This window comes from Mesoplodon bidens (assembly GCF_964165515.1).
Source record: "Mesoplodon bidens genome assembly, chromosome: 3".
Taxonomy (NCBI): Eukaryota; Metazoa; Chordata; class Mammalia; order Artiodactyla; family Ziphiidae; genus Mesoplodon; species Mesoplodon bidens.
Genome location: NC_138178.1, coordinates 10346937 through 10373609, shown reverse-complemented (window position 1 = coordinate 10373609; position 26673 = coordinate 10346937). Strand labels below are relative to the sequence as shown.

The 26673-nt window shown below is 38.8% G+C and overlaps 1 protein-coding gene across 3 annotated transcripts in view; it reads left to right on the top strand.

Annotated features, from left to right (window-relative positions):
* Nucleotides 1–836: 836 nt before the first annotated feature.
* LOC308614543 (myosin-IIIa) overlaps nucleotides 837–26673 on the top strand; it is a 129593-nt gene continuing 103756 nt past the window's right edge. For 2 of the 3 annotated variants that reach the window (XM_081228990.1, XM_081228992.1), the window contains exons 1-4: nucleotides 837–926; nucleotides 1549–1635; nucleotides 15886–16070; nucleotides 18673–18807. In XM_081228990.1, the coding sequence (XP_081085116.1) occupies nucleotides 15903–16070; nucleotides 18673–18807 (303 nt within the window). In that variant the 5' untranslated portion in view covers nucleotides 837–926; nucleotides 1549–1635; nucleotides 15886–15902. Of the gene's footprint in view, nucleotides 927–1548; nucleotides 1636–15668; nucleotides 16071–18672; nucleotides 18808–26673 lie in introns of those variants that run through there. The other variant, XM_081228991.1, reaches the window with a different exon arrangement.

Below are 26673 nucleotides of genomic sequence, written 5' to 3'. Positions count from 1 at the left end.
TCCGGTGAGCTCAGGCAGGGGACAGAGAGGACCAGCCAGAGGGTTGGTGATTTAACAGGCCTCCTCCCTAAGGCAGAAGTTCCTTCGCAGGCCGCTAACTGCGGGGGAGACCTCATTAGTCATTTTCCCTCTCAATTTCGGGGTCTGAGCCCGCTGGCCTCGAGATGACATCCTCGTGGCACGAGCCCCACGGAGTTTGGGGAAAGTTCTTGGGGGAGGACACCGCGCATCGCAAGGAGACTTCGCTTCAGGAAAGTGGGTCTATCCGAGGGGGCTCCAGGGACGCCGGGGTCCTCTCCCTTTCCCCCGGGCTCCAGGCCAGGGAGGCGCGGCCGAACGCCATGAAACCCCTCGCAGCCTCGGCCGCCAGTCCCGGGCCCTGCGAGGAGTGTGGGGCCGACGGCGCGGCCGCTCCTCACGGCGGTCCCGGGAGAAGGCGGCGCCCCCGGGCGGGACGAAGAACGTTCTTCCAGAGCCTGGCGAGGGGCCACCCCCTCGAGCGCCCCGCCCCCGGCCGCCCCGCCCCCGGCCGCCCCGCCCCCGGCCGCCCCGCCCCCGGCCGTCCCGCCCCCGGCCGTCCCGCCCCCGGCCGTCCCGCCCCCGGCCGTCCCGCCCCCGGCCGTCCCGCCCTGCACGCCGGAGGGGTAGCTAGAGACGCTCGGCTTCCGGCCCAGGTAGGGGTCTGGGCCTCGGCGGCGGGGAGCGCCGGGCCTGGCGGCGTCGCTTCCCCGGCCACTGGGGGCGGGTGGGGAGAGCGCGGGGCTCCGAGAACCCCGCGTCCCCCCCGGGAAACCGGACCGGGAACGGGAGGGAGGCTCGTGGGGACCGCGCGCCTCGTCCAGACTGAGTCTCGGGAACCTGTGGCCCGCGCCGCGCCGGCTCAACCTGAGGGAACGCCTGTTCAGGGCTGATTTCTCTGGCAACAGGTCGGTGGAGCTGGGGTCCCTGCCGCTCCAGACGCATCTCTAGAGTTTCCTTTTTAAGGAGAACGTGCAGACAGGAAAGAGCATTGTGATATTGAGAAGTAGAGAAATCCTCCCAGAAACGATGTCATCTCGACTTGCTCACCAACAGCCCTGTTCTGTAGTAGTTTCTATTTGCACCTTGCTAGAATTTTCCTACGAGGAATTAAAAAAAATTTTAAATAATATTTTATTATTATTGGGATGATTGTTGGCTATAAGCCTTGAAATAGGCATTGTAATGGCCCTAAAATTAAAAAAAAAAGATTTTTGAGAAAATTTGAAAACCCAAAGAATCCTTATGGGTTTTGTTGTGTCTGGAGTTTTCTTGGTGATTGAATGGGTGCCCTTAAAGCCTCTTAATTTTTTTTGGTCATTCTCATTGGTCCGGTAACTTTAGAGTTATTTTATGCCTGCGCAGAATGTGAGGTGTTCCATGTTACTTGTGCAAATAATGCTAAACCTGAGGAATAAATTGTCGTTGAGCCATACTACCTACACGTTTCTAGGTTCAACTTCTAAATACTTTCCATGGATCCTTGATGCTTATCCTGTAACACCATGACTTGTTTGTTGTGTGTTACAGGCCCAGGATCACAGCTGCAGTCTGGATACTTACTCTATGTCATGATATCTGAACATTATTATGCATTCTTCTCAAGCTTTGCTAAAGGTAGGTGATAAAGTCGACAAGTTTTCTGGATTTGCCAGAGCCTAAGTGCCAAGTTTTGACAGATAAATGACGGTGCATGTTATTCATGCCGTATTGATTTTTATTATATTATAAAAGATAATTGTTTTCAAATGGGGAAATTTAGAAATGTAGAAGATTTCAAAGATAACTTGTTCTTTATGAGTATATTGATGTGATGTCTAGACATGTGAAAAATTACTCTCATTTGTCTTAGTCCTTTTTTGTTATTATTGTTGGGAACCAAAAAAGCACAAAGTAAAAGATTCAATGTGGTGATCTTTAATACCAGACTATATCCATTTGGGGAGATTTTGGTGAGTCACATAAGGAGTAACACTGTCCTGCACTTCCTTTTTCAACTGTATCTTTACAGCTTATTTTTTTGTGTGCAAATATTCTTTGAAAAATAACTTTTATCTGTCAAGTCCAAACTATTTGAAAATCCATTAGTTGCTACTAATAGTGTGATAAACAAACAGATATTTGAAAGTGAAAATATACTTTAGACTATATAGATGTAAAGTATGTACAGTTTTGATGTAAGAATGTTTGATCATTTTAATAATTTCTGCAATGTCAGTGCTGTAAACTACTTCCTTTTTTTTTTTTTTAACCCAACAAATGAGGGTCTCTTCATCAGTTTTTTCCCTGGATTGATAATTTGAAAGATTGTATCTAACAAACTCCCTTTCCTTTGCATAGGAAACAAACTCAGTTATTAGAGGGTAAACAGATTTCCATTAGACTTTCAAACTAATTCACAGAAGACCCCTTACCACTTTAAGGACACACAGGGAGTCAGGAACCTCAAGTTGGGAAGCATTACTCTTTAGAACTGAAATCATCTATCACTGAACAGCAAATTTCTTTTCTTTTTAAATAAATTTTTTAATTTTATTTTTGGCTGCATTGGGTTTTTATTGCTGCGTGAGGGCTTTCTCTAGTTGCGGCACGCTGGCTTTTCATTGCGGTGGCTTCTCTTGCTGCAGAGCATGGGCTCTAGGCACGCGGGCTCAGTAGTTGTGGCACGTGGGCTTAGTTGCTACGCGGCATGTGGGATCTTCCCGGACCGGGGATCGAACCCCTGTCCCTTGCATTGGCAGGCGGATTCTTAACAACTGAGCCACCAGGGAAGTCCTCAAATTTCTACCATGGACTTTGACCTGGTTTGTTTCTTGATTCTTCCATTTACCAGCATTATGACCTTAAAAACTCTCTAATCCTCAGTCTTCTTTTCTGAAAATGGGGGTTATAGTAATGCCTTTCTGAAAGGGTTTCTTATAAGTGTTAAAAGTTAAATGACATAATGCATGTAAAACTATAAGCCCAGTAGGTACCTGGCATCTGATAAACAGTCAGAAAAATGCTAGACATTGTTGTTATCTGTTTTTCCTGATGTCCCAGGGTGATTACACCACGTGGATAGGTTCTTGTTTATTGGCCATTTTTAACAAAGAACACAAAACAAACCTCATGTAGAAGTCACAGGCTGATATAGGCATAAAGGCTGAATTTGGCTGAATTTACTATATTTATTTGGGTCAGCTTGGTACTTTAAAATAACTGACTACTTTACGACTATTTACCAATGGTTTGTAAAATTTACGTAAATTCCCAGAGTCCTCGCTTCTCCTGAAAAACAAGAGGACCAGGCAGGGTGGGGCTTGCAGCTGGCAGCGGTGCAGCCAGGATGTGGCCGCCCGCTTTGGATGGGGCACACACTTTCCACTTTACCACGATGCCCCTACTCCCTGCTTTTATTTCATCCAGGCGTGCTTCACTGATACAGTTTACCTCCTTTGTCCCTGCAGACATCTCAGTTTGTGATTCCTGACTCAGAAAATATCCCTTACTAATTTGAACAGGTAATTGTGTGGCCAAAACTATAACCCAGCTTGCATCCTTGAAAAAGGAGGCGAGTCACCCTGTATTACAATTTACGAAGCATCGTTTCCTCATAAAACTCATTTGATACTTAGGTCAACTCTGAGAATTAGTTCAAGCATGCATTATTATTCCATTTTACAGCTGTGGACACTGAAGTTTATAGGTTTGTACCAAAACTTAAAATCGTGTTTTGATGACTTAAAGTTTTTGGGGTTCTCACTAATGCCACTTTTTAAATAGGGAGAAATTTTCTAGGAAATGATAGCCTTTCTTTTGGTTCTAGTGTTTAAGCACGTACTTTTATCCCGGTAATTGCAGAATGAGAAAATGAGTGGTGGAAAGCAGAATACATGGCGAGAAGTACATAAGTAGACCTTGTTTCCCTTCTCTACAAAATGCTTTTAAGCAAATTGAAGGAAACAAAACATGGGTTATGGCTTATTCAAAGCAGACCATACATATAACTGGACAAGGTCTGTTTTAAACCAAACTTTATTGCCTGTGTTATTGGAAAGCTGGAAGGGATATGTGACTGATTTATCTGGTCTGTAGTTCAGTGAGACCAGAGATTTCTGTGAGCTTGTGTTTTAAAGTTCTGTGAAAAAGGAGATACTTGAAACTTGCTTGGTGATTCAGCCTGGTGTCTCTGGAAGGTGGTTTTACATGGCAAACTCACTTTTCTCTAGGCTGCTTTTAACCAGCAAGGCTTTATTGCTTTCATAATCATACCAGGAGAATAATCTACACAATAAATTAAAATCACGCACAGTTCATTTGTGGGCATAATAACTGATGATATGTGACCACGTCTGAGAGAAGTTCAGCCAGCCATGCACATGGTTGGGGAAGCATCTCGGCAAAGACTACAGGAGGTCCTGCAGCAGCAAAGAGTCTACAATGTTCTAAGACTTGTCAGAAGGCAGCTGAGGCTGTAGTCACTGTGAGTGGTGAAGAAGAACATAGGTTGAGTTTAGGGAGCTCAGAAAGGATCCAAAGGACATGGTAAGAATGTGGATTTTGAAGGATTTTTAGCGGGAAGATAATGTCGTCCGGCTTCTGTGTTGAGATCCTTCTGGTTGCTGTCTGTGGAGAGAGACAAGTTCTGTAGCTGCCTTGCTGATGTTCCAGGATTTCTGTTTCATCACAGACAGGGGCTGCTTTTGACTCTAACTTAAACCACGTGTGATGCAGTTTAAACGGCTTGGCAGAAGTGCATGCATAACGGGAAGGATCTTCCAGTAATATTCTACAGAAAAAAGTGAGAATCGCAGTGTTAAAATATTGCTTAGTTTTGAATAAAGCCATTTGCTACTTAGTGTGTTTTCTCTCATGGGTGAATTGCATTTTCTTTGAGAAATGGCGTTCTCTGTCTATATTTTGGAAAAATTAACAAGCTGATTAAAGTTTGTGTTATATGAGAAGAGAAAATGTGCTCATGTTCCCTTATGAAGCAATTATCCCTAAATTGGGTTTCTAGGCCCTTCTACTGATAAATTTGATCATTACCTCTAAAGTATTAAAAGACTTAGAGAGAGTGATTTTCTGGTATTTAAGAACTTAACGTACTCTCCTTAGTGATTATATGAGTTAGGAATTGAGAGTTAAGAGTTAGAATATGAAGACCCTTTAATGCAAACATTCCAAGAAAAATAACTTTTATTTTTCTGTTCTTTCCTTCTCTAATATTATTTCTAGGAAATTGTCCATTTAATCTGTTTTTAAGTTTCTTGATATAAAATTATATCCTTTTATGATCTTTTTAGTCTCTGCTGTAATTTGTTAGTCTTTCTTCCTTAGGACTGTCCATCTGTGCCTTTTCTCTTGTTTGGTTTTTTCTTGATCAGTCTTGATAGAGGCTTGTCTATTTTTAAAAAATTCTCTTTGAAGAACTATTATATTTATCAATCCTCTAATCTGTCTTATTCTTTTTCTGTAATGTCTTTCTTTAATTTCAACTCTTATCTTCCTTTTTTCTACACTTTTTGCTTTTATTTTGTAATTATATAATTTTTAGCTTTTCTTCCTTTGTAATAGAAATTTTGAGGCTATCTGTTTCCCTCTGTGTACCGTTTCAGCTGTATCCCATACATTTTCATGAGTAGTATTTTTATTATTATTCAGTTCTAAGTCTATTTTAATATGGTCATTACATTTCCTCTTTGGCTCTTGACTTGCTCCTTTTAAAGTATCCAAGTGTATAGGTTTTTAAAAATGTATCTAATAGTTGTTGATTTCTTACTTAATTACATTGCAGTCATATGTGCTCAGGTAGAGTAGTCATTATTAGACACAGGATTTCGTGTGTATTCAGGATATCCATTCAATTTTCTTTGTTAATTGTTTAAATTTTATTCATGCTTAAGAACTTTTTTCTCCACTTGATCCAAAAATCACTGGCAAGGTGTGTTAAAATCTCCCACTAAAATTGTGACTTTCTCCATTTTTCTTTGTATGTCTTTCAGTTCTTATTTCATGTATTTTGGGCCTCTGTTTTGAGCTTTTATATTTTCTTGGTGAATTAAGTCTTTGATTATTATGTAGTGATCCTCTTTACCTCAAATAAATATTTTTCCTTAGAGTACATTTTGTCTGATGTTAATCTAGCCACATCACTTTCTTTTGTTGAATATTTACATGGTACCATTATTTTATTTCCAGTCTATCTCTGTCTGTAGTTTATGTGAATCTCATGCAAACAGCCAGAAGCTACTGGTTTCTGTCTTTTGACTGGTGAGTTTGGTCCATTTATAATTCTTGTGATTACTGACATATTTATAATTCTTTCCACAAGGCTATTTTATGCTTTCTATTTCTTCTGCTTTTTTTATGCTTCCTTTATTCTCTTTTCCTGAATTTTTTGATTGAATGAGTTTGTTAATATCACTTTTTCTCTTTTAATATTATGCATAGTATTTTGAGGGTCTAGTGTGTAAGTATTTGACATGTATATCTTAAAGTCTAAAGTTATTATTTCTAATTGCCTCTTTAACTATATGAGGAACTTAAGAACATTTTAAATTCTATCACTCTGCTTTTGATTATTATTGTTCATTTTTGTCTATTATTGTTTCTTACAGTCAGTGTTAGTTTAGATTTACACACATGTGTAACAATTTATTTACTGTTTTTGGCAATTGAGACCTTCCTTGTGAGACCATTATCATTCTTCAGAGACATCCTTTAGAAGTTCTCTTTCTCAGGGGTCACTGTCGTTAAACTCATTTTTTTTTTTTTTTTGGTGAAAAATATCTTAAATCTGCCTTTGATCTTGAAGGATACTTTTGTTTGTTCTAGATTAACAGTTATTTTATTTCAGCATTTTGAATATTATACTACTGTTTTCTATTGAAATATCAGCAGTCACTCTAATTGTTTCCTTCTATATGTAATATATCTTTTCTATTTGGTTGGTTTTAAGAGCTTCTCATTGTCTTTGGTTTTCTGTAGTTTCATTGCAGTGTATCTAACTGTGGATTTTCAAAAAAAATTGACTGAGCTTCCTAAATTTGAGTGTTTATACCTTTCACCTGTTTGGGAAAACGTCCAGCCACTGTCTATTGCTTTTTCTCCATTCTCTGCTTCTCAGGCTGATTAGATGCCTGTTAGACTGAATCAGTCAGGAAAACAGAATTAATACCAAGTAGTTCGACAGAGGGAATTTAATCTGGTGCTATGGTCTGAATGTTTGTATCCTCCCCAAATTCATATTTTTAAATCCTAACCGCCAGGGTAATGGTGTTGGGTATGAGGCCTTTGGGAAGTGATTAGGTCCCAAGGGCAGAGCCTCATGAATGGGATTAGCATTGTATAAAAGAGACCCCAGAGAGTGAGCTCCTCCCTTCCACCATGTGGGGTTACAGCAAAAAGAAAGGAAGAAAGTGAACGCACACCCAACACCACATCTACCAGCACCATGATCTTGGACTTCCTAGCCTCTAGAACTGTGAGAAATAAATGTTTGTTGTTTATAATCTACCCAGTTTATATTGTTTCTGCTAGAGAAGCCTGAACAGACTAAGACATATGGGGGATTAGTTACAAATGCTTTAGGACAGGGGTCCCCAACCCCCAGGCTGCCCAGCAGGAGATGAGTGACAGGCTAGTGAGCGAAGCTTTATCTGCCGCTCCCCATTGCTTCCCATTGCTTGTATTACCGCCTGAGCCATCCCCACCCCCATGGAAAAGTTGTCTTCCATGAAACCGGTCCCTGGTGCCAAAAAGGTTGGGGACCACTGTTTTAGGATATCTGAAAGCCAATTGGGACAATGAGGCAAACTAAAAGTTAGCAATAGCAAAAAAACTGTTGTCATGCCTCAGGCTCTAGAGTTACAGCAAGGAGATAGTCTTACCAGAATTCAGAAGCTGAGGCCATCTAGAACCATGGCAAGTCTGCTCTACAGGAACAGGGACCGCTGGGGAGATACAGCCACTGATGGAGGCACCACAAAACCCAGAGAAAGCAGAGGAGAAATATCCTCCTACCATCCAGTCTCCTGCCTGGTACTCTCACTGACAGCATCTAGCAGGGGAGGAAGCCAGTGGGACAAGGAGTTTGGGAAATACAGTTTTGAGATGTCAGCCCCCAAGATTCAGGACACGGAAGGTCATGCATGGATCTGAGAGCAAGCAGACCATTCTGGTCTCCCTTCCAAATCTTTCAATTTGGCTCTCCTGTTTTTCTTTACTTTGTTTCCCTATACTACATACGGAGTAATATTTTTATTGTGGTAAAATGTACATTACACAGTTTACCCTTTTAACCATTTTAAAATGTGCAGTTCTGTGGCTGTAAGTACATTCATGTTGTTGTACAACGATCACCACCATCCACCTCCACAACTTCTTTTATCTTCCCAAACTGAGACTCTACCTGTTAAGTAATAATTCCCATTTCCCTTCCCTGATCTCCTAGCAACCACAATTGTACTTTCTGTCTGTGAATTCGACTATTCTGGGTACTATGTGTAAGTGGAATCATACAGTATTTGACCTTTTGTGACAGGCTTTTCTTTTCACAACACAGAAGGCCTTCTAGGCTTTTCCATGTTGTAGCATGTGTCAGAATTTTCTTCCCTTTTAAGGCTGAATCACATTCTATTATATGTAATAAAACATTTTATTTATCCATTCATCCATTGATGGACATGCAGGCTGCTTCCACCTTTTAGCAGTTGTTAGTAATACTGATATGAACATGGATGTACAAATAACTCTTTGAGACCCTCCTTTCAATTATTTTGCATATGTACCCAGAAGCAGAATTGCTGGATCATGTGGTAATTCAGTGTTTTTCTGAGGAAGCACCATGTCATTTTCCACAGCAGTTGCACTATTTTACATTCCCACCAGCAATCACAAGAGTTTCAATTTCTCCACACCCTGAACAACACTTGTTTTTTGTTGTTTGATAATAGCCATTTTAATGGTTGTGAAGTAGTATCTCTTCCTGGTTTTGATTTGCATTTTCCTAAGGATTAGTGATTCCATATGCTTATTGGCCATTTATATATATCTTCTTTGGACAAATGTTTGTTCAAGTCCTTTGCCCATTTTTAAAATTAGGTTATTTTGTTGTTGTATTATAGGCATTGTTTATGTTCTGGATATTAACCCTTTATCAGATATATGACTTACAAATATTTTCTTCTACAAATATTTTCTTCTATCTTGTGGGTTGTCTGTTCACTCTGTTGATGGTGTTCTTTGAGGTACAAGAGTTTTTAATTTTTATGAAGTCTAATTTATCTATTTTTTCCTCTTACCTGTGCTTTGGTGTCAGATTCAAGAAATCACTGCCAAATTCAGTGTCATGTAGCTTTTCCCATATATTTTCTTCTAATTTTTATGGTTTTAGCTCTTATGTTTAGGTCTTTGACCTATTTTGTGTCAGTTTTTGCATGTGGTGTAACATGAGGATTCAACTTCATTCTTTTGCATGTGGATTTCCAATTTTCTCAACACAAATTGTTAAAAAGACTGTTATTTCCTCATTGAATGCTCTTGACAGTCTTGTTGAAAATGACTTGACCATATATGTGAGGTTTTATTTCTGGGCTCTCTGTTTGATTCCCTTGGTCTATGTGTTTGTCCTTGTGGCAGTAAAACACTATGAGTTGATTACTATAGCTTTGTAATAAGTTTTGAAAGCAGGAAGTGTGAGAGACTTTTAACTTTATTCTTCTTTTTCAGTATTGTTTGGGTTATTGGAAGTCCTTTGAGATTCCGTCCGATTTTGGGATGGATTTTTTTTCTATTTATGCAAAAAAATCTCATTGGGATCTTGATAGGGAGTGCATTGAATCTACAGATTGCTTTGGGCAGTACACATAGACATCTTAACAATATCATCTTCCAATACGTGAGCACGACATGTCTTTCCATTTCTTTGTGTCTTCTTTAATTTCTTTCAGCATTGTTTTGTAGTTTTCACTGTACAAGTCTCTCACCCTTCTTGGTTAAATTTATTCCTAAGTATTTTTTTGGTGTTATTATAAATAGAATCACTTTCTTAATTTCTCTTTTGGGTTCATTGTTAAGTGTATAGAAATTCAACTGATCTTTGCATGTTGATTTTGCATCCCATAACTTTCCTGAATTCATGTATTAGTTCTAACAGCCTTTGTGGATTCTTTAGGGTTTTCTACATATAAGATCAAGTCACCTGTGAATAGAGATAATTTTATTCTTCCTTTCCAATTTAGATGCCTTTTATTTCTTTTTAATAAATTTATTTTTTATTTATTTATTTATTTATTTTTTTTTTCTTTTTGCGGTATGCGGGCCTCTCACTGTTGTGGCCTCTCCCGTTGCGGAGCACAGGCTCCGGACGCGCAGGCCCAGCGGCCATGGCTCACGGGCCCAGCCGCTCCGCTGCATATGGGATCCTCCCAGACCGGGGCACGAACCCGTATCCCCTGCATCCGCAGGCGGACTCTCAACCACTGCGCCACCAGGGAGGCCCTTAATAAATTTATTTATATTTTATTTTTGGCTGTGTTGGGTCTTTGTTGCTGTGCATGGGCTTTCTCTAGTTGTGGCGAGTGGGGGCTACTCTTCGCTGCGGTGCGTGGACTTCTTATTGTGGTGGCTTCTCTTGTTGCGGAGCATGGGCTCTAGACGTGCAGGCTTCAGTAGTTGTGGCACGTGGGCTCTAGAGCACAGGCTCAGTAGTTGTGGTGCACGGTCTTAGTTCTCTGTGGCATGTGGGATCATCCCGGACCAGGTCTGTAACCCGTGTCCCCTTGGCAGGCAGATTCTTAACCATTGCACCACCAGGGAAGTCCCATATTTCTTTTTCTTGATTGCTTGCTCTGGCCAGGACTTCCAGTACTATGTTGGATAGAAATGGCAAAAGTAGGCATCCTTGCCTGGATGATACTTACAGAGTATCTCCTGTGTGCCAGTCGTGGTTTTAGAGTCTTTGGGATACATCAGTGAACAACCTGGATAAAATTTCAGCCCTCGTGGGGCTTACATTCTAGTAGCATAGAAAAATAAATAAATAAAACATAATAAACAGGAAATAATATAATGTGCAAAGAGGTAATGTGTTATGAAAATAGAGCAGGGTAGGGGGGACCAAGAGTTGGGAGGCAGGATGGAGTGGAGGACGGCAGGTTGAGATTTTAAATAGTTTGGTTAGGGTAGGTCTTATTGTAAGGTGATGGCTGATGTAAGACTTGGAGGAAGTAAGCCATGTGGCTTCCTGGAGAATGAGCATTCTAGACAGAGGGAAGAGAGAGCCCAATGAAAGATCATCCTGTGTATGCTGTGTGTTAGAATGAACCTGCAGGCAGTTTGATTATTTTAGTAAAGAAGAATTAAGTGCAGGTTTACATAAGCAGTCAGAATAATTGTTGAGATGAGTGTTAAGATCCTGAAGTAAGATACATTTTTGTTGTATTATGGTCTTTTTTTCTATCATGAGAAAAACCTCAGTAGCTCAATATATAATAAATCAACTAAAAAAGGTGATTTTTCATTTTAAAATGTAGCTTTGTAAGTACCTTTTCAGAGTTATGGTAAATACACAGATCAAAATACAGTATATATATATATATATATATATATATATATATATATATATATATATATATGTATGTATGTCGAAAGTAATTCTTTAGATTACATGATCATATAATTAAGAACAATTATATGTTTTAGTTTTATGAGGTAGAGAATTATTTTTTTTTTATTCTTTGGGTGCTGAAGACTAGAAAAAATATAAGCATTGCTATGTTGAATGCAATTTACTATAATCATTAAATAGTTGTTTACTAACTGTGACATTTTATTTTATTCTTAAAGAATAAACAACTGTGTTTTTTTTTTTTTTGTTTGTTTGTTTTTTTGCGGTACGCGGGCCTCTCACTGTTGTGGCCTCTCCCATTGCGGAGCACAGGCTCGGGACGCGCAGGCTCAGCGGCCATGGCTCACGGGCCCAGCCGCTCCGCGGCATGCGGGATCTTCCCGGACCGGGACACGAACCCGCGTCCCCTGCATCGGCAGGCGGACTCCCAACCACTGCGCCACCAGGGAAGCCCAACAACTGTGTATTTGAAATGTATAGTTTAGGAGTCAAGTCTTGTTTCTATTCTAATTCTTGAAATTCTTTACTGTTTAATTCTGAGGAAGTCTTTTTAGTGTTCTTTTGCCTAAAAGTTTTGTTTGTTTTAAATGGGACTTAATTAAGTGTATTCAGTTTCCAAAATGCCTATGCATTTGTCATTTTGTGATTATTGTTTTATAATGTAGCAATGTACTGCTTTAAATATTTGTCTTATTATGAACTGTTAAAGAGGAAATTCTATTTTAGATAAACTCCTGTTCTTGTTTAATGTCCAGCTCTAGTACTGCTAATTTCTATATCTTTTCATGATACTTCAGAATTAATTGCTTCTTCACTTGGGCAACCATAGCACTTTATGCCTATTTCTATTACCTATCACTTTTCATAGTATAGTTACATATTTATTTATCTATCCACAAGTTACCTATCTTTGTATCCCCAAAACTCTAAAATACTTTGCACATATTTGGTGTTCAGTCGTTTTTTTAAAAATTTATTTATTATTTATTTTTGGCTGTGTTGGGTCTTTATTTCTGTGCGTGGGCTTTCTCTAGTTGTGGCAAGCAGGGGCCACTCTTCATCGCGATGTGCGAGCCTCTCACTATCGCGGCCTCTCTTGTTGCGGAGCACAGGCTCCAGACGTGCAGGCTCAGTAGTTGTGGCTCACAGGCCCAGTTGCTCCGCGGCATGTGGGATCTTCCCAGACCAGGGCTCGAACCCGTGTCCCTTGCATTGGCAAGCAGATTCTCAACCACTGTGCCACCAGGGAAACCCTGGTGTTCAGTCATTTTTAACTGAATTCATATGCCTGTATATTTAAAGACCAACAGTTAATCCCTAATATTAAAACAGCAGAAATTAAAATAGTGTTCAATAACATTGCCACTGAAAAGGCAATATTCCATAAAATGAATGGTTTTCCTGGTTGAAAACTCCTACTTCAGGCATTTAATAAGATTTAATTTGGTCTTTTGGTCTAAATTTTACCTTATATGGATGGCATAAATGCTTATTTGCATGACTCAGGTAGATAGATGTAAAAGGTAGTTATCTTGTGACTGATTATGAAATCACTAAAGTGGATGATTATTACTGATTACCTCCTACTTGTTTCTTTGCATTTCGGATCAAAAGCACGAATTTCTTAAGGATTAAGTGTTGTAAGAATTATTCATAAGTGTGTTTTTATGTAGTGATGTAAGAACTATTCATAAGTGTGTTTTTATGTAGTGGTGTAATTTTCAGCAGACATTCATAGCCATTTACCGGATGATGTCCCCTTAAATATAATGAATCAGAATATGATCCTTATTTTGTTTAGATTTTCACATTCTTTTCAGCTCCTCCTAATCCTTATTTCTCTCTCCCATTTAAAAACTTTTTTGGAAGAACCATATTGATTCACTTATTCAACAGCTATGTATTTAACATCTACTATATGCCAGGCACAGAGTGAGGCATTGTAAGATTTGTAAGTGAACAAGAGAGATAAGATCTCAGTTCTCAGAATTAACAGATAAACAAATAAACATTTGCCCATTTAGCGAGCATTAACTAATTGTCTGCAATGTGTTAGGCATCATTCTGGGAACTGTGGATATGGCGCTAAAAATAACAAAGTCTGTACCCTCTGTAGTGTACATTTTGATGGAGGAATAAAATATACAGGGAAGACATTTCTAAAAATGTTATATTTGAGCTGAGATATGATGGATGAGATGGAACAGACGAAAAAGACTGAGGCCAAACAGCAGGTACTGATGATAAATTGAATGAGCTCCTCCTGTTTGATGCACGTTGGTTTGTAGTTTCTGAGATAAGATTAAGTTTATTAATGCTTCCATTTTGTCACTTAATTATTAAATGAGGGCATCAGTTGGGAAGTTTTGTGGGAGGTGATGGACAGCAAAGAGGGAACAATTTGAGGAGAGAGAAATTTGAGGACAGAGATCACTGTGAAATAGTTAATCACCCCAGAGAGAAGAGAATATACAAACCAGGGAAGTGCAGTAGAATTGCTGGGCAGCATTGAGGGTCTACTTGCAAGTTTTTTATCCTGAATTTAAAGTGAAACGATACAGCCTAGTTGTGTGGTTTTCTCTAGCTACAGGCACAGGTGTGAAGAAGATGCAGAGTTTAACCAGAGTTGGTTTCTTAACCCCAGGAGACTGGTGGTGGAGAAAGAGAAGAACAAGAGTGCTGAGGGCATTTGCAAGGAAGTTATCATAATTCAAGCTGTAGAATTTATGCTGGGGAAGGAGAAAATGAAGAGGGAATGAAGACTGAAGAGATCTGATGAATATAAAGAAAGCGAGGAATCAATGGATTGGTGGTTTAAATGAGGTTGAAAGTTGTGGTCAGACAAGTGAATTTCATGGGCTAATATTAGTATGTAATATTAACACATTTATTAATAGATGTGTTTCTATGTGTATGCATACACATACACGCACAACTGCATCAGCTTTTTTTTTTCATCAACGTTTTAACATCGAAAAGAGGGAGGTTTTGTACAGATAATTGAAAAATTCTGAGGACCGCTACAAGTTCTGGTTTCTCTTTCTGTTCCTTTTTTTCTTCCTTTGTAATTTTATAGAAATAGTTGAATGTAATATAAGGGGGACATGAAAGGCTAAAAGCTTTTCTTGGAAGATCTTACCTTAGGTTATGTATAAAATCTCTTTAAAAATCACTTGACCTTATTGGCCATATTCTCCTAATTATTTCAGCACTGTGCCAGGTGCTGGGCATACAGTAATATCAGGTCAAGGTGGGTTCAGAGTGATCTTGGAGTGCAGAGGTGGGCATGCAACCCAGATGGGATGGATAGTGGTCACATTTGGAGGGAATGAAATCTAAGCTAACATCTGAAAAGATAAGTAGTAGCAAAGAAACCACAGAATTGGGAGGGAATAGTGTATATGAAGATCCTCAAGCAAGAAAGAAATGACCTGAGGGATCCCAAGTGGCTGGTTTGTAGTGTCTGAGGGAAGAGGTGTTGAGACGTGAGGCTAGGAAATTAAGCAAGGGCCATATTTTTTTTTTTTTTTTTTTTTTTTTTTTTTTCTTTTTGCGGTATGCGGGCCTCTCACTGCTGTGGCCTCTCCCGTTGCGGAGCACAGGCTCCGGACGCGCAGGCCCATCGGCCATGGCTCACGGGCCCAGCCGCCCCGCGGCACATGGGATCCTCCCAGACCGGGGCACGAACCCGTATCCCCTGCATCGGCAGGCGGACTCTCAACCACTGCGCCACCAGGGAGGCCCAGCAAGGGCCATATTTTAAAGGACCTGGTAGTTTACCTGAAAGAAATTTCATCCTAAAAGCAGTGGGGGACCGATCATTGGGTTTTATTTACATAGACCAGTGATATAAAACACAATCATTTTAAAGTGTGGGATTTACTTTGACGGAGAGGTTGAATTTTATCATCTCTAAGGTTCATTCTAGAATTCTTTGATTCATGAGTATAAAGCAGTACATCAAAATGATTTAAATATGTGCCTCTTATTTTAATCTGAAAATAATTAGTAGCAATTAAAGTGGAACTGTATCACACATAGAAAGCCCTGCTTACAAAGCATTATTAAACTCATATTCGTCTGTTTGCAAAAAAGAATTGAAATTAAAAATTTTCCATGACTCCGAGTACATTTGGTTACTGCTGTGTATTTTCCATATCAGTGAAAATATTAGATAATTTCCCATGAGTTTATGTGTGCCATTTAATATCACCAGTCAAATGTAGATGAAACTCTGTGCTTTTTCTCTCCAGTGATTTAAACTTTTAAGATGCTTCCATTAATTGGAAAAACAATCATCTTTGATAACTTTCCCGATCCTTCTGATACATGGGAAATCACTGAAACAATCGGCAAAGGAACTTATGGAAAAGTTTTTAAAGTGTTGAATAAGAAAAATGGCCAAAAAGCAGCAGTCAAAATTCTGGATCCGATTCATGTAAGTCACATTGTTTTGTTTTTTTTTTCCTGCTAATTAACTTTTAGAAAAAATCTGTATTAAACAGTTAAAAAGTCTCTAGGTATCTTATCTTGATTTATTTATCACAATGTCAGTTACAATTTGAAGAAAATGTTTAATAAAAAAGTCTACTTGTTAGAGGTTCCTTGTTTATATGCTTAACATATATAATAAGGTACAATAAATACTTGATACATGAATAAGTATGTAATGCAAATAAGTATATAAATAATACAACTCTCAACAGCTCAACAGTTGATTTAATATTAGTTTAGATTTCAAAGTGTTGTCAGAATACAGATTTATGGGTCTAGAAGTAATCCTAAAATGTCATCTGTACCAGATCTCCTTTTCTTCCTGTGTTTATTTAGGCTTCAGGCAGAATTCCTCTTATTCCAAACCAGAAATATTTTTTAAATTAACTTTCATTCAGAAAAGGGAAGTTAATTTTCAGGTTTACTTAAGTGTTTCCAGAGCAGAAATGATGTTCCTTTATAACCAGGGTGAGGTTCCTTGTGAAAAATTGAATGTCATGGTCAGTCCACATGGCCTCTTTTTCAGCAGTGCCCCAATGGGCTCCTCCTTAGCTTTTTTGGGGAAATCCTGTTTTGATGAGGGAAACACATCTTTCTTTGCCTTTAAGAGCATGAGGAGATGGATTAGATTCTTCTTTCCGGGAGTGAGAGCTGGACATTTGGGAGCATTTTCAGCTACTGGGACATACGTAGCTCTCCCCTAGCACCTGGGGGAGCCAGAATAAGCTCAGTGATCCCGTAATCCCCAAACCTCTACTGAGAACAGCTTCTCCAATTACTCAGCTCTTGCACACGTGATGGGAGTGCCGTGTGACGGAAATGACGTGATGTGTGTGCAGAGGGCATCAGAGTCTCGTCACCGGTCTTACGCCCATAAACTGTAGGACCCTGCAAAAGGTCTGCCCCTGGGCCTCTGTTCATCTTGGTGTTGCTCTTTCTTTTTTGATAGTTTATTTCTGCTAAATCCGTAATAACTACATAGTTTCATATATCTTTGAGCAGAGGAGAGGGAAGGTGGGGTTTCTTTTCAAGTAGTAAATTAGATACCCTGGAGGGAAAAAAATGAATAGCACTGTGTCCAGGCTTCACTGATGCTGCATGTCTTCATGTTCCCCTGTTGGAAAGTTCTTACCATTCAAACTGAGGGAAGAGAGACACAAATTAGGCTGTACCAAAGTAACTGTACCTCTGCTCTTTGCAATTATGGGTCTGTCCTCTGGTCTTCACTGTTAAGGGTTGGGGTCCATGGTGGCGAGAGAAAGGGCTCCAGACTGATCTCAATGTATCGACCCATAATCAGTGTCTTTCTCTCATTCCTCTGCTTCTTTATGGACAAGAACAAGTGGCTTGTGAAAACATGTAGCCGTTATGCTTTCATAATTTACTCGTGTTTGGTATACTGCTAACCTTATAAATCATGTCTTGTTCTATTGCTTAAATGAAACGTGTAGATTCATAACTATAGTATGAAATGTGTGCTTTTGCTGCTGTTATTGTTGTCATGGTACCTGTGTATTTCCCTAAGAATTCTTTATTTACTCTCATTCATCATGCCACAAGTCAAATAAAAAAGATTTATAACCAGAAGATTATAATCTTAATAAAATAAATTTAAATGCACCCAGGCATTTTGCAGAGTGGCTTTTTTTTTAATTAAAAGGGTCTTACTGTTATGGATTTTGAACTAATAATCTTCTCTCCAAGGTAGGGAGGAAATGAGCAATACTAGAAGGCAGTAGACTAGTCCTGGATCTCACACAAACCAGCTCTTGTGACTCTGACTGCCCTGAGCTTTAGTTTCTTCCTCTCAAATTAGAGCTCTGGTCTAAAATTCTTTCCAGCTCTCTGGTTCCATGATTCTGTCTTAAAACAGTGTGAACATTAAATGTTACCATAAAATATTAGAAGTCTTTTTCTTATTTATGACTCTGTGAGTTGTTTCATGTATATGTGATTTTCCTAGATACATGACTAAGTACCTAGTCATGTTTGCACTTTTACTGATGGGAGAACAACCTATTCTACTTCTGGTGAATGGGCCTTTAGCTAACTAAAGGCTGTATGCCATCTTATGTAACTTAACTCTTTCACTTTTTTGGAAAGGTAGGAGTTCATTGCATGTATGACTAGTTTTTGATAGCCTTCGAATATCCTGTACTTTAAAGAAACAAAATGAACCAGCTAAAAGTTTTCATTTCAAATAAATGGCTTTGCCATCGAAATAAAGTTAACACTACAAAGAAAGGAAAATCATCTGAGGTAGTTCTCCATATACGTTTCTTTCTCATTGCACGCAAAAATAGCCTTTTATTTATTCCTTTTCAATGAAATAAATGTAATTAGAGATATATTTGATTAGCAGGAAAATCATAATCTCTCCCCTTAAGCAGTGTAATGAGAAGTTTCAATACATAGTACTGAGTGCAGTGAAAACTATTCTGACCTTGCTCTGACAAAATAAAATTCGACCTTTGGTAGTCTAATTGTTTCTTTGACTTCATTCATGTTTTCCTCACCGTTCTCTCCCCATGACTTTTTGAAACTAGGATATTGATGAAGAGATTGAAGCAGAGTACAACATCTTAAAAGCACTGTCTGACCACCCTAATGTGGTCAGATTCTATGGCATGTACTTTAAGAAGGATAAAATAAATGGAGATAAGCTGTGGCTGGTTCTTGAGGTGAGTGTTTCAACATTATTTTACATGTGGAAATTTGCAGTGTGGTCTTTTTTTAAAAATAAATTTATTTATTTAATTAATTAATTTATTTTTGGCTGCGTTGGATCTTCGCTGCTGCACGCAGGCTTTCTCTAGTTGCAGCGAGTGGGGGCTGCTCTTTGTTGTGGCACGTGGGCTTCTCATTCCGGTGGCTTCTCTTGTTGTGGAGCACGGGCTCTAGCCCCGTGGGCTCTAGGTGCGCAGGCTCAGTAGTTGTGGCACGTGGGTTCAGTAGTTGTGGCTCGCGGGCTCTAGAGTGCAGGCTCAGTAGTTGTGGCGCTCGGGCTTAGCTGCTCTGCAGGATGTGGGATCTTTCCGGACCAGGGCTCGAACCCGTGTCTCCTGCATTGGCAGGCGGATTCTTAACCACTGCACCACCAGGGAAGCCTCTGCAGTGTGGTCTTGGAATGACTTAATGTTTATGTAACATTGACCTTATAAACCAGTTCTAATATGTTCCTGGCTGGTCACATCCTTTGTAGAATATTATGCCCAGTTCTGGTCTTGCCATCTTTAGAAACATGGGGAAATGAAAGAAAATTAGTTAAAGATGAAAAGAAAATGTTTCACGACTTCCCTGGCGGTCCAGTGGTTAAGACTCCGCCCTTCCACTGTAGGGGGCATGGGTCAGATACCTAGTGGGGGAACTAAGATTCCACACGCTGTGCAGACAAAAAAAAAAACAACCAACAATAAAAGAAAATGTTTCCACAATAAAAGACTAAAGCAACCAGGATTATTTTTCTTTCAGAAGAACATGTTATAAAGGGACTTCATTATAATTTTTATTTATTCATCCATATTTTGTTCAACATAACACGTGACAGAGGCTCAGTGCCAGGTGCTATTATATGAGAGAAAATTAATGTACCTGAGGCTTCATTAGACAAAAATGGCGAGCTGCTAATTTCTTCTTCTGGCTTCACTGAATACTAATGACATAAACTACAGAACCAGGTACGGTGGGTCCTCCATATCTGTGGGTTCCATGTAGTTGGATTCAAACAGCGTGATCCGTGGATATGGAGGGTCAACTGTATTTACATTTATGGGGAAAAACCTTACTAGAAATGGTGTTGAATATTGAATAACTTGCCAAAGGGAAATTATAGAGTCTGCCTTTTCAATTTCTGAGGATAAGTTGGGACAATTCTCTGTAATGCAGGAGTACTGGAAGGTGCCCCACTAAGGTAACTGCCAGTCCTAGAAGAATGTCAGAATGTGTTTCTTCTGATTTTCATTGAATATTTTTATTCAAGTTGAAGTAATCATTAATTCCAATAAAATTTATAAAAAATTTTCAAAGCTGCTCTTGTCAAACTCAGGGCTAGTAAAACCTTTGTTTGATCACCTTAACAGCATCTATTTATTGTATTCACATTATTTTATTTTTTTAATTGAAGTATAGTTGATTCAGAATGTTAGTTTATGGAGTAAAGCAAAGTGATTCAGTCATATATCTACCTATCTATCTATGTATCTATAGATATACTCTTTCTGATATTCTTTTCCATATGGTTTATTGCAGGATATTGAATATAGTTTACTGTGCTGTGCAGTAGGACCTTGTTGTTTATCCATTCTCTATATACTAGTTTGCATCTGCTCATCCCAAATTCCCAATCCATCCCTCCTCTGCACCCCCCTTCCCCTTGACAACCACAAGTTTGTTCTCTGTGTCTTGTATTCACATTATTTCATTAACATTTGATTATTCTGTTTCTTTTTTGGAATGTGCCATTGATTTTCCTGCACAATAATCATTTATAAATTATATTGTCTCCATACTTTATATTTTTTCTATTATGGTTTTTAAACGAATCTACAAGTAGTGATCATTGTAGATAATACTTGAAACTATAAAAAGAACGACTCTTACCTCTGAACATATTTCCTTCATCTTTTTTTGGTATGTTTAAAATGATTGACAATATTAGTTATGAAATTAGCGTATTTTTCCAGTTCATATAATTTCAGATAGACTTAATCATTTTTATCTTGTTAAAAATAAATACATTCACTTGATTAATAAAAAGCAAGTAGAACCAGAGGGCTTATAATACAGAACAATATTAGTGTAGATCCAGGTTAGTGGTGCCACCCTCTCCTGAGCAGGTAGGTCTGTGCTTTTGCTGTGTTGATTGCTGCACCTGGAAATAGATGGCCGAACTTCTCTACTCTTTCATTTCCTAATCCGTATTCTGAATTTTGGCACGATTATTAATTGCACCTCTGGAACCCTATGCCCTCCTGCTCCATTCTGGAGGTCTGTCAGATATCTGACCTCTGATATCTCTCTGCTGCTCACCTGGGTGGAATCCACCGTTTCTGGATCCCTTGGCCTCCTCTCTCCCAGGTTGCTTCTCTGTTTCGCCTGTCATGTAGTTAGTTATGTGCCTTGCTCCCGTTATCCACGCTACTGATGTCACCAGATCTTGAGTCCGTTCAGTTCAGTTTTTCTAAGGAACAAAACCCCCATCTGTGTGTGTGTGTGTGGTGCTCAGGCAGGCCCCTGGATGTTGATATTTTGTATGTGGGGTAAGAGGGTGTCAAGCCTTGATGAGAGGCCTCCAAAGGATCCCTTTTTTCTGCCCCTCCCCCCCCACCTCGTCCACTTTCACTCTTACCGTGCCCTGTCTGGGTTAATCTGCTCAGGTGACCTCAAAATAGCCCTCAGCTAGCACTTCAGTTTGTGGCTTCCTCTGCATTGCTCAGTTACCACTCAGTCATCTGCATGCCATGTTGAAAAATTTTGTTGCGATCTCTTCTCCACTTCTCTCCCATTTTGTTCTTTTTTCTCTTTATTCCTTTACTAGCATTTTAATGGAGATTCACATGTGAGAGGAAATAAATGTATATGTTTAATCTGCCACCTTTAATTGAACCAGAGTCTTTCAAAATTGTAAAATAGAATTTTCAAGAACCTTCTCAGAATCTGAAGCTGTGCATTATTTTATAGAAGTGTAAAAAAATTTTAAATAACCAGTTGTGTTCTTCAAAGGTAGGCAATTTATTATGATTTCAGAATTATTTGTATTTCTCAGTTTAGTTCAAGATAGCTTTATAGTTTTAGTTAAATCATGCATTAAAACAAAGCAAAACTTTTACTCATCTCAACATAATTACCTAAGTAATAGAATATAAATTATGAACTTAAACCATTTTGCCTTAAATTAATGGTGAATTGTAAAGAATTTACTTCATATTTGTGTTTGTGTATTTGAGATGTGCTGCTCTGCAAATCCTTAATGCAGTCTTGAATAAAATTTTGTATATTTATATCCTTCAGAACATTTTCAGTAATGCGTCTTTAACTTTTTTCCATGTTGAATCATTGGAAAATTAGCATTTGAAGATACAGGTGTTCTGCCTAATGTAGGCCTAAATGGGTGAGGACACAAGGTACAGATCTTTGCCCAGAGTTTAAAAATATTGAATGAGATCAGTCACTGTCTTTTATGCCTAACAAATTCGTATTCTAATTATATTGTCATTTCTCAGTATAATCACTTGGAGTTAGGTGTGAGTTGGAAACTCCAGCTCATAGTTAAATGTTCTTTTGAGAGAGCAGAAAAGATTGATTAAAATGCTTTTGGAACATCAGGTACAAGCAAAGTGGCTTACTGATATAATGAATCAGCAGAGACTTAACAGCTTCTTTGAACTTTGTCCTTATATTTTATTATCAGATGGAGGTATAGGAAATATCCCTAAAAGGCTTGAGAAAAAAGAATAAATGGTAGTTTATTAAAATAGTATTTCAGGAATCTGACCTATTTGCACTTACAAAGTGGGGGAAAAACATAGAGAAAGCAAGAGTTGGCAAACTGTATGTAAGGTAATTGATTTGCATATGCAAATTAGACTAATTATATATACACATAAGTGGCTAGATGTACAATTACCTGATTTATATACATGAATGGTGCAGGTGCTGCTTTAGAGGCACTTTCAGAAAATTGGCTTGTGGCATAAATACTTTATTCTACAAAATGACTACTAATTATACCTCTTATCATAATAAAGCCCCAATAAATTATTCTGCATGAGGGTACCAAAAGGATGGCCAAAGAGGGGCTGTGGTGTTACCCAGAGAGTCATGCCAACAATGCTAGGCTTCTGATGTGAATCTACATAAAGAAGGTGTGTCCTGGAGGGGCTGAGCCATCAGTAATATCCCTCGTTATCAGCCTGGCATGTGCAGGGGGGCCGTACCAGCTTAGACAAACTCCTGCCCAGAGATCTGTCATCTTGAAAAATCACTTTATTTATATTTCGATCCAGAATTCAAATTCTAAGAAGGGGATTACTTGCTCAGATTTTACTGGGTAGTCTGTTTTTTCTGTTATTTAGTTGTGATTTTTGAATTCTTGCTTTCACTTTGATACAATTTTTCTTCTTCCTGTTTTTTTCTTTCATTTTGTTACACTGTAAATTTTTGAGCATTAATGATATACAGGCCTCTGTTTAGGAATTATTTCCTTCTACATTCTCTGTATATTCATTTTCAGAACATACAGAAGCGCACTAGTTGCTAGCTCTCTGAAATTCCAGTTACACATTTGTAATGAAACCACCTAAGAAGAGAAGGGGTAGAAAGTTTTCTTTTGTGGGAACTGATTTTTTTGCGAAATGTCTATGGGAATTTTTCTTGTTACTTAGTATTCTAGGTTTTCCTAATGATGTCAGCATAAAGGGAGAACTGATGTATTTTTTTTTACTTATGCTTCATTTTGAAATACCAGACTTATATTAATTTTCACTTATTGCTATCATATCTGTTGACTGACCTGCTTTGTAAAACGTACATAGCTCTTTTGCTTAGTGTTTCCATCAATTCCTAGCATCTACTGTGGAGGATCAGGGGCTGGATGTAGGCGGGGCTCGGGGGAGGTCGCTAGGTTTCTGCATCTGATTATCACTAAACTGGGAGACTAAAAAACAGAGTCAAAATTGAGTTAAATCAGTCTGGTATTAAGCACTTGCTACTGATGAGCTCGAAGGGCAAAACTGTAATTTACCCTTTCTTGGTTGGATGAACAGCAACACCTTAAGTACTTGAGGAATACAGTCTTCTGTCTCAGAGTCTATTTGTCTAGTATGTCCTCAGCCATAGTGGCTGTGAAAAGATGGCCTCTGTCATTTTGTGTGTCTGTGTGTGTGTGCGTGCATGCGTAAGTGTCTAGGACTAAAGTTTATTCATCCAGTCATTTATTAATTCCATAAATATTATCTGTTACTTTGGGCCAGGCATTTTGGTAGGGTCTGGGCATTCAGTGGAGAACAAGACAAACTGTCATCCTGGGGCTTAGAGTCTAATGGTGCAGAAAGACGATTTAAAACTAAATAGGCAAATTAAATAATTACATATTATTATTGATACTATGAAGAATATAAATGGGGTGCTAATAAAGAATGAAAAAGAAGATCTTTTACGAAAAGAGAGGTGAAAGAAGGCCTAGCTGAGTAGGTAACATTTTAAGCCTCCACCTGAAAAAAAAAAAAAAAAAAGCAGGACACTTCTGGTACATTTGTTCTTTAATATATACTCCAGATACTCTGATAAGAATCATCCCCATCTCAAACCCACTGAAGCAGAAACTCCAAGAATGAGTTTTAGGAAACTAGTTTTTTTTTTTTTTTTTTTGCAGTACGTGGGCCTCTCACTGTTATGGCCTCTCCCATTGCGGAGCACAGGCTCCGGACGCGCAGGCTCAGCAGCCATGGCTCACGGGCCCAGCCGCGCCGTGGCATGTGGGATCTTCCCGGACTGGGACATGAACCCGTGTCCCCTGCATCGGCAGGCGGACTCTCAACCACTGCACCACCAGGGAAGCCCGGAAACTAGTTCTTTAAACAAGTACTAAGGTGATTCTTATCAAAGGAAAGTTTGGAAAACACTGCCAGAGCTTCTCAAATTTCAGCGTGCATAGAAATAATCTGGGACTTCTGCTTCTGGCCATGACAGTAACTTGCATCATTGCGTGGTTGTACCATAAATAACTAGAAAACTGCATAAAGTATATTTTTAAAAACACAACAATTTTCAAACACTGGGAAAGAGACAGCTTAAGACTATGACATTGAGAAAAGGAAATAAACAAGAGGAACACTACAATTATCTCATCTTTAATCTTGGAGGCAGTTTCCAGACCACGGGCCTAAGGAGGACATTCCCAAGGACATCACAGCTATCTTGCTGAACTGAAGATGCTGGGGAGGCAGAAGTGGCTGGAATTTTCGAAGAAGGGGGAGTTAAGCAGGAAAAACACTCCAGAAATCTGCATAGGGGTTCCCTTGAGTCTTTAACTGAAAACCAAGCTGGAAATGTATAGGGCAAGATTTCAGGCAGTTGGGCAAAGAACAATTATGAGGGTAAGAATTACTGCAAAGCAGTAATCTGAATAACTGCTGGAATTTGTGCAGGGTTGAGAGATGCTTGAGTTCTGATCAGCCAAATTGGGGAATCTTTGTTGAACCCCCGAGGCACTTAGTAGAGACCCTCCAGAAAGGTTATGCGTTAAAGGGAGGGCTAGACTCACCCTAGAATAAGAACTTCCCTTGGCCTCCCATAAGAAGTTCAAAAACAGGGCTTGAAATGTTCAGGTTGGTCCATAAGTAGATTAACTGCCTGACAGAATAAAATTGAACATTCATTAAGGGAAGACAAGATCTGAACATTCAAATGTAAAATTAGTGAAGTCCATCGTTTAATAAAAAATTATTAGATATGTGAAGAAGCAGGAAAAGGTGACCCATTGTCAGAATAAAAATCAGTCAAAAGAATCAGACCCAAGAATAAGCAGGATAATGGAATTAGCAGATAAAGACTTTAAAACAGTTGTTATCACAGCGTTCAAGGATTTCAAAAGGAAAACATGAACATAATGTTGAAAGAAATGAAAACTATAGAAAAGAGTTGAATGGAGCTTCTAGAATAGAAAAATACAATATCTGTAGTGAACAATATATAGTATTGAGTTTAATAGCAGCTTAGACATGTGGAAGAAAAGATCAGTGAATTTGAAGACCGGAAAATAGAAGCTGTCTAAACTGAGCACAGACAGACAAAAATGGGAAAAAGACCCCTGTGACTTATGGGACATTATCTAGTATTCTAAACTGTGTGTAATTTCAGTCCAAGAGCAGTACAGGGGCGGCGGGGGGTGGGGGCAGAGATACAGTATTTAAATACATGATGGCTGAAATTTTTCTGAATTTGGTAAACACTAAAAAAGTCACAGATCTAAGAAGCTCAAAATCCCTCTTGTAGGATAAACAAAGAAAACCACACTAAGATATGTCACAAACAAGATGCTGAACACTAATAATGAAGAGCACATTATAAAAGCACCAAGAGGACATGTAGGGGTCAGAGAGAAGCCTGGTCACTGATCTGTCCTCCAGTGCAGTGCAATGGTATATTTAAAACATTGAAAGGCTTTCAACTTAGAAATCTGTATACAGTGAAAATGTTATTCGTGAATGAAGGCAAAATAAAGACAGATGTTTTCATCAAAGGAAAAGAATTTACCATCAGAGACCTGCACCATAAAAATGTGGAATAAAGGCTGAAGGAAAATGACTTCATATAGAAACTCAGACCTGCAAAAAGAAACCATAATTATAATTATGTATTGTGGGGTCATTACATGCAGAATTAAAATGTATAGCAACAATAACGAAGGGACAGGAGAGGAAAAATGGAAATGTACAGTCTTAAGGGTCTTACATTACTTATGAAGTGGTATAATATTATTTCATTACTTATGAAGTGGTATAATATTATCTTAAGGCATATTCTGTTAAGTTAAAGATGCATATTGT